Source organism: Physcomitrium patens, chromosome 12 (assembly GCF_059467195.1).
Source record: "Physcomitrium patens ecotype Gransden chromosome 12, ASM5946719v1, whole genome shotgun sequence".
Taxonomy (NCBI): Eukaryota; Viridiplantae; Streptophyta; class Bryopsida; order Funariales; family Funariaceae; genus Physcomitrium; species Physcomitrium patens.
Window position 1 is genome coordinate 13300799 of NC_143421.1, and position 8863 is coordinate 13309661.

The window sequence follows — 8863 nt, forward strand, 5'->3', positions numbered from 1 at the left end:
TAATGTATTACAAGAATTAACTACCTCATTTGATCTTATATTTGTGTCATTGCACTCTTTATTTCAACAAGCTCTCCTATGATAATTTAATAGAAAAAAAATATCCAATATCACTTAAGACAAGTATAAGAGAGGACTTGAGAAGTAAGAAAATTCTAAGAACAATATTAGTTTAGAAGCGGGTTATCTACAACTTCTAAGATATGTGTCCAATTTACAAGGCAAGTTTCATATATGTGTACTACATGTTTAAATTTTATCATGATTGACTAACATTTGTAATACATAGCTAACTTATTGACCTAGTTTTTAACCTATGAATTATCTACAAACACATATGAAGGAAAATTTGCATCTATGAAGCTTTTAAAAAGCTTCTTACAAGATACTATCAAATTTATCTATCTTTATCTACTTCTATATATTTACATTATTTATATAATTATAGTATTAAATATATATATTTATAATAAATATCTATTAATTAATAATTAAATTAATAAAATTTAAATAATTTTTATTAAATAACTATTGTTGACTATTAGGCAATCCAAGTATCTTAAAATCATTTTTGAAAGTTTCTTATTTCTTCAAAATATTTTTATGGAATACTTCAATAGAAGTTTTTTTTTTGACAAACAAAATTAGTATCTAATATAACAATAGTATCAAGTGTGATGATTGTCATTTTTTTTTTAATTATCAAATTAAAAATTCTTTCAAATCATATTCAAAGAAGTAGTATCTTTTTGAGATAAATATTAGAGGATCCAATTCTAGGTCTAAAACTACCTCCACTTCTTCTTCATCATCTTTTCTTTCACTATTTAAAAGTCTTAGGAAGTTGAAGATAATTTTATTATTTTTAGAAATATCGTCAAGATTAAAGAACTCAAAGACTTTGTTAATGGTTTCTATCATGTTCTTGTCTTCTAAGCTCTAACATATGGTATTTACTTTACATACATAAATCACATATAATACGGTTATTATTTACTTTACATACATAAATCACATATAATATGGTTATTACTTTAAACCAATATTTAACTTATTGATATCAATCTCTACCACAAGATTCTTATATTAATCATTATCAATAATTTACATTGCAACTTAGTAGTAGTAGGTCCTACTACTATGTTGCTCCAATAATTATTATTTTCTACTCATTTTCCATCTTTTTTTTACCATCTATTTTTTTTCAGTGGTAAAAAATGGTCATCGACCATATTCATTTCTAATTTTTTAACCCATTTTCCATTAATTTTTTACATCCATTTTTTACCACCAATTTCACCTTAGTAGTAAAAAATGGTCACTATTTGTATCTACTTTTTATTTTTTCCATCTACTTTCTCTTAATATCATGCTTTTACCTTATTACTTTATATGAAAAAAATCTTTATACTATTATACTACAAATTATATCAATTGTTTTTTATGTACCATCATTTAGTTTTAAAATTAATCTTTAATTTAAAACTAATCACATTTACTTTATCAAGTGTAAAGTTATGTTCTTCTTTATTATTCTATTTATTAGCATAATTACCATTACTTATTTTTGTACTACAATTCTTTCTTAACAATTTAATAGTTGTTATATTTGCCTAAGTCTAACATCAACAATTCCTACACTTGAGATAATTTTAGAATGACAAGAAAATACAAGACACTTGTACTAATGAACTATTAGATTATTTTATTATTATTATTATTATTATTAATCTTTACTTCTTAACACTTTATTCTTCACCTCTTTTTTCACTTCAAATCTTCTTCATTTTACAAACAAATATACATAATTATATTTAAATAAGTAAAATTCTTACATATGCATATATTTAAAAAAATAATAGCATGGTTCATTCTAACAGTTGGCCACAAAATTTTATTCCCATATAGAGAAAAAATTGATCATTTCTATTTTACAAACAAAACATGAACACTATCTCTAGGGAAGAGAGGCAAGTCGGACATTGTTGCATAAAGCGAAGGGTGCTTTTTCGATCTTGCATTTGGTACTGCTCATCGTGGGAACCAAAACAGATAAAAAAGAAAACAATGTAATGTGAGGCACAAGAGTGAGCTCTCATCACTGCAACGCCGCACCACCCTCCACACTCCGAGCTACTTTGATGAACACATCCTCCAGAGTGGTATCAGAAAGCCCCCACGCTTCCACATGCAACCGGTCCTTCGCTTGCTCTATCACACTGAACACTGTACCCACACTCACTTCTGTTTTCGGCAGCTCAAACTTCTGGGTCCCTGAAAGGCCATAGATTTTCTTCGCGTTGGGCGTGAGAGACTTGACCAGCTCAATCACCTCTAACTCCTCACTTGGGGGTGTTGTAATTGTGAGCACGTAGAGGCCGCCATACCTGGCCGTGAGCTGCTCCAATGCATTGAACATAGGTTAGATTTACAGTGAAAGCTTCTTATCCAGTTCACAGTGCTTTGGCTGATGGTGGAATCAACGTGGTTCTGTGCAATTGAAAGTTGGTCTTCACATGGGATAAATTTACCTCTTTTGCATTGCCGATGCATTGCAACTCGCCGTTCACAAATATCCCCAGACGGTCACACAAAGCTTCGGCCTCCTCCATAGAATGAGCTGCCACCAGATGTGTCGAGAAACGTGTTAATGTAAGGTCAATCTCCTACCATTGAATTCATGCGTCGGCGGGTGTGTTTTGTTGCCAAGGATTATTTCATACTGAACACGATGGTGATTTAAAAAAGACAGTATGACTCACTTGTGAGAATGATTGCACGGTCTTTCTTGGATTGCTTCACCACGTTCCAGAGGTTGTATCGGGATGCTGGGTCTAGGCCAGTGCTGGGCTCGTCCATGTACACTACCTACAAAACATTTTGCAACTCAGCAAGAGATGCATGGAGCTCACTTATAAAAACTTAAGCAAAATGCTATAGAGGTTTAGAGACGGATTATTCTTTGGCAGTGTTGCAGACTTGAGAATTTGTAGTGCTACCAAGTTATCAAGCATGTAGATCTCAAGGTCTAGATGACTGAAAAAGCGTAACAGAGCAAGTGCTTACTTGTGGCTTCCCAATGAGAGAAACGGCAACACTCAGCCTCCGCTTCATTCCACCCGAGTACGTTCGACACTGCTTGTCAGCCACTCCGTTATCCCAAAGGTTTACACTTCGCAAGGATGATTCCACAGCCTGTACAAATTCAATAAATCATTCATCAAACTGAACAGCCTGGAGGCATCCAAACTTTAATGAACACAACCAAAACAGACATGATAAAGCTTCTGAGTGCTAACACTGTTGAGATCTGCTCCTTTCAAGTTCTTCAAGCGACCATAGAATAGGAGGTGTTCACGGCCAGTCAGCTGTCCCCAAAGCAAACTGCACAGAAACTCCCAACCAGCACACACTAATGAGGGACTGTCTTCAGATCATGTGACATGAAACAAAACATAAAACTATCAAAAATAAAAATAAAACAATGTTACGAAAGATAGAGAATGCGGGACGTACTCATGCTGGGGGCAAACACCCATGCACGAGTAGATACGGTCCATATCTGTGAGAATGTCCATCCCTTGTATGTAGGCGGTGCCAGACGATGGCTTCAAAAATCCGATCATCTGCAATTGACAGACAAGTACACCACAGATGAGTTGATGCCAGATCCCTAAAGCCAAAAAGCGTTGGTATCAAAGCTGCATGTCTGCCGAGGTTCTGAAGTGCACAGCATGCATGTTTTCTAGGCAGAGAAAGAGCGAGGAGGGTACCATATTGATGGAGCTCGTCTTGCCTGCGCCATTTGGGCCAAGGATGCCGAAGCACTCACCCTTGGGCACCGCCAATGAAAACCCTCGCACGGCATATTTGGGCGGGTTACCGTCCCTAGCAGGATATACCCTCTTCAGATTATCACACACTATTGGATACTCCTTGCTGGGATGAGCAGCCAGCTCCTCTACTTGTTCTCTCTGTAATAGTTCGTACACAATGAGATGAGAGATGATCTCGAACAGAATATGTACGCAAAGAAGAAATCATCTTTGAAGAGTACAACCAAGGGAAGAGGGAACTGACCTCCCGGGCAACATCTGGTCGATCGATGGCCTTGGCATCTTCGGCGTTCATATACGCCATAGCTCTTGAACTGCCAGAGAATCTGCGAGAACGGGCAGTTGTAAGGGCAGCCTCAGGTTTCGCCCCCTTGCGTTTGAAATTTAGGAAGAAGAGAGGATGCTTGTTGATTCCATTGTCGGATGATACAACTTGGTCCAAGTACAGGGCTAGTAGCATGAATACAATCGCCTCAACAGCCAAGATAATCAATGATGTCTGCAATTTATTTTTATTATCCTTGAGATCGCTCCACTGCATGCCCTTTATGTCTGCATAAACAGCGCCGAAGGCGTACTGTGAAAACTCGTAGAGGCCGTGGTACGTTGTAAATGGAGGAATGCACTGCAATACGGTGACGACCGTTCCTGCGAAGAAACAGAACATCACCCCACTTTCGTTCACAATCAAATTCCATCAAGAAAACTTTTGCGTACGACAATCACCGAGACTCTCAAAACACTCGGACACGTCCGAAACATTCTGAGCTTGAAAGTAGAGTGCATAGGACGTCGACTTACTGCTAGTGTTCAAGTCTACAATAAAATTCTCGTAAAGGAAGGCACCGAGCAGTCCAGACCCAAAGACGTAGATATACCCGAACACTGCCATCACGGAGTCAGAGTCAGAACATGTGGGATTACAACGAGAGTTTACCTCTCTGAAAGAACTCGCTCATGTTTCAATGAATTCACATTCGATGCAATTTGGGTTCAATCAAGGGGTGACATTGAGGAGCAAACCTGTGGCAGTTTTTACGCTCCGAAAGGCAGTGGATACCAAGAAGCTCAACGAAATGATCATGTTGACATACAGAAAGTAAAATAAAGCTTGTATACCGTAATCATTCTTAGTGAAGAAATTTAGTCCTGTAGAAAACAAAGCCCGGCATGAGAACCATTCAACAACGAATAAGAAAATCAAATCTAACAGAAATGTGAACCATCCGAGTGAATCCCCAAGGAAAGCACAAAATACAATTGTCATTAAGAATTTCGAAACTTACGAACAAGGGAGCCGAAGATGATGAAGCAGATCATGTAAATACAGAAGAGAACGAGATAGTAAACGTAGGTGATCGTCCAGTAGGCGCTGTCGCCGAGGCCGTGCATTTTCATCATCATCCGGAGATGGTGCTCCTTCTCATACACTAGCGCGGTCAATACCACCTAAAGAATTCATTCCAATTACAAACAGAGGGTGGGTTAGTTTTCTGAAATGGTGAATTCATCAATAGGTGAACACGTTTAAGGATAAAACACTATATACATAAGGGTGGAAGGTGTTAAGAGTTTAGGGTCGGTTGCTTACAGGAAACAGCAAGCCCAGCACCCACATGTAGAAGAGGGGCCCAAGAAGGGACGAGAAGTCGAGGCGCAATTGCGAGTTTGGCTTTGGGAACTCCTTAACGAAAAGTAATGGCAGCTCCGCGGCTCCCCCCTGCTTGTAGCGTAGGAATGCTTGCGCAGCCTACAAAAATCACATTAACATTGAGCAGACTGAGTGAGCCCAGCGTCCAAATATCCTTCCCCAATTGAGATTGATCCCTCTTCATAAGCAAGATTGAGTGCAAGACTTACCATGTTGAGTGAGCGAGAAACACGAATGACAAACGACGGCTGATCAGTTGTCCTATTGGCGTAGGTGTCATTGTATATAACATTAACATCAAACGATGCCGGGTTCGTGTTTCTGAAGTCAAAAGCTGCAACCATCACAGGCACAAAACTCAAAGGTTGACTGAAACACCAAAAGAAGGTTACCGTGTACTTGTTAAACAAGACTATAACATCGAAGATCTGCCGTCAGTAATCTAAATTATTAAACAAAAACAGAAGACTCACCGGCAGGATATTCGCCTATCTCTTCTGCAGGATTTCCCCTTCGGTAGCCTTTGTAGAGCAAATCGTTCACCACGGACACATTGTCACGCCACAATGGTTTTGTTTCCAAGCATGCAAGATCTGCACCTCACTCAAATCAGCCCCACTTCTGTGCAATCTCAAATTTCCACAATAATCACTTGAACCGATCATGGAGAGAAAATAAAAAAACAAAAAAACAGAGAGGGAGAACTAGGAGTAAACCTGGGCTGAGTACATATCCTTCGCCCACATCAACAGTGAAATTCGCTGTGTCACCCAGCGCGCCTGCACAACTGGGCCGGAGGACAGAGATTGGCCTCGACGAGGTAAATGCGGTCTCGATCAGAAGACTACTCTGTAGAATGGTATCTCCACCCTGCACACAGTAACACCGAATTGTTTAGCTGATCGGTTGCGTGGAAGGGCGGGCACATCTAAGCACAAAACTGCTTGTACTTGCGGAAGATCATGCACTACAATGACTTCGGTCATACGAGCGCCAGACTTACAAGTACAACTTTGGATAAAGAGTACAACAAGTTGTCCACAGAAGTCGAAGACAATGAACTAGCGTTCGTGGCGCCGATGCCTAATAGCAAGCCCGCCATAACTGCCACAAAAGATGGTAACGTACGTCAATCAACAAGCAAAACCCTACACACCACTTTCAACAGCACCCCAGAGGCTAATTCATTCCAGTACACTCGCCGCAAAGATTCCAAGGTGTGCACAGTTTATAAACTAGCACCGAACCAAATCACTAGATTTATTGACCAACAAGTTTTCCTGAGCAGAGACGAGTGCTTACTATCAGCGGTGGTTCTGTTGGTCCCAGTGTAAGGAATTGTAACTGCGCAAGTTCCAGCCACGCGACAAGAAGGGTCCTGCGTCAAGTCAGGGGATTGGTTTCGGGTGGCACGATACTGTGGCTCGGGAATCTGCAAAAGAGCAGGCCATGGGGTTGGATTCGCCATCCCACACCAAACAGCTTGATCATTGTTGGAGTATTCGAGTCCGCATCGTTGAATGCACGGGCCGCCGTTAGGGTCGGGCACACATTTGCAGCCGCACTTGAAGTCGCTGCCATTAAAAACACCATTGACAGCGACTTGGATGATGACAAGAAGAATGCACAGGAGTGCTGGGAAAAGCACCAAACAGCAATTCGTTCTCCAATTTCGTTTCTGCAATCACCGCGCACCCATCAGCAATTCCAATGGCAGCATAGACACTGCGCGACTCTGTGAACACTCGCTAGATCTTGTACATTAAAATGAGGGTGAGAAGAGTGTTTCGAAGCCATATCAATGCAAATCTAGCCCCAATTCTAATCAGCTGAAGAGAAAATTTCTATATCAACTTCAGATTGTACTGTTCAATCACAAAATAAGAACTGACGTGCTTGTTGCAGAAATCTATTGACTAGCAGCTCGAGAGTACCTGGAACGTTAGATTTTTGCGGAACAGCGCATTGGCTTGAGTTTTCTTAGCAGTGACTCTAAGCGGCTCCTCCGCTTGCGTGCCGGCCTCCGGGTCCGCCCTATGACCATTCATTGTGACAGCGAATAAAGCATGAAACTATCTTTCCACCCTATGCTTCGTCAAAAAATTCACCTTCTCTCAAATATGTTTAACGGTGACAATGCAAACAACGGCCTTCACTGCGAGGAATAGAGGGAACTAGCTCCAGAACGTGCCCTCCACGTTTCAAACTCAATCGGCGGAATATTAGAGCGTCCGAACTAAGCCACGTCGAACTGTGCACAATCCCACCGATCGAATCCGCTTCCGTCACTGCAGCGCCACCGTACCTCTGCAATCTCTCGATGAATCGACTGCGCAGCTAATAGATCCAGGTTGAATAATTCGCTGACCCAAAGTCCACCAAGGGCTGTTTTCGAAGCACTAAGCTAATGACTGCAGAACAAGGTTTTACATACTTCGCCAGTCGACCCTATACTCTGCAGCAAGTCTTCGCTCTGCAGCACTTCCGCGACTCTTCGCAACTACGACTAACAGTACCAGACCATCGTGTGTGCGGACCGCGTTGACTAGTCCCTAGTTCCTACAAAATGCTACGATGCTTCCAGCCTGCTTCGATTCTAGCAGCGATGAACTTGCACTTGTCAGACATGGCGGTATTGTGCGACACTGCTGAACCGAACAGCGTCGGCTAGAAACTATAAGCATGAACCGCACCCGGTTAAAACCAATGTTGTTTTTTCACTAGATCAAAGGGAGGCAGCCGCAGAAGTAAAACCTTTGAAGCAATTTGGCCAGGCTTAAACTTTCTCCCGGTTTGATTCTTCCGTCTGAGATAGGGGCTATGATCCAAACCCACGGAATCGGTAGGGACACGTCAAGTTTGATTGTGAACCCTCGCTACTTACATTGATTGGCCTAGATCTCTGTAACGCAGAGAAGTCTCCTTCTGCTAAAGCATCCGAGTGGGATCCTGAAGGACAATTTTGAGTTACAAGGAGATGGAAAACATGTGTTGCCATAAATGCTGGAATGTTCAAAAGTGATACATTCGTTGGAGCCTCGCATCAGCTGATGTGAAATGAGATTTACCTTGCGAGGCTTTCAGCAGCTTTTCTTCAAGAGGACATAGATTGAAAAGAACTGCGCTGCAACTTGGAACCTCACATTTCAGATGTGCTGGTCTACAGTTGTTCTGTAGCATTAAATACTAAAGGTATTCTTCACATTGACCAAAGATTGGGCATCGGAGGGGTCTATTCCGTACCCTTCCTGATTTGCCGTTTTCAACATCGGAAGCGGCATTTCGGGAAAGTAGTTGACATAGAGAGAGTGCACTAAACCACAATACAATGCACTTGATTGAGTTAATTGTATTCCAAAGATCCGCACAACTTGAA

At 41.0% G+C, this 8863-nt stretch overlaps 1 protein-coding gene across 1 annotated transcript; it reads right to left on the minus strand.

Moving 5' to 3' along the window:
- Positions 1 to 1867: 1867 nt before the first annotated feature.
- Positions 1868 to 7876, minus strand: LOC112289703 (ABC transporter A family member 8). Its single transcript, XM_024535171.3, has 18 exons — positions 7422 to 7876; positions 6790 to 7165; positions 6491 to 6591; positions 6204 to 6357; positions 5961 to 6080; positions 5697 to 5821; positions 5428 to 5586; positions 5123 to 5285; positions 4860 to 4985; positions 4638 to 4721; positions 4081 to 4484; positions 3774 to 3974; positions 3517 to 3626; positions 3300 to 3384; positions 3067 to 3195; positions 2763 to 2868; positions 2532 to 2620; positions 1868 to 2398 (listed from the first exon to the last, which is right to left on the minus strand). The coding sequence occupies exons 1-18, from the start codon at positions 7533 to 7535 to the stop codon at positions 2099 to 2101; spliced, it is 2946 nt and encodes a 981-aa protein (XP_024390939.1). The 5' UTR covers positions 7536 to 7876; the 3' UTR covers positions 1868 to 2098.
- Between the last annotated feature and the right edge of the window lie 987 nt (positions 7877 to 8863).

Coding starts and splice junctions, on each gene's coding strand:
- LOC112289703 (XM_024535171.3), bottom strand. CDS start 7,535: ATGAATGGTCATAGGGCGGACCCGGAGGCCGGCACGCAAGCGGAGGAG. Junction 5,822..5,960: donor GATAGGCGAATATCCTGCCG/GTGAGTCTTCTG, acceptor TGATGGTTGCAG/CTTTTGACTTCAGAAACACG. Junction 5,587..5,696: donor TTTCTCGCTCACTCAACATG/GTAAGTCTTGCA, acceptor TGATTTTTGTAG/GCTGCGCAAGCATTCCTACG.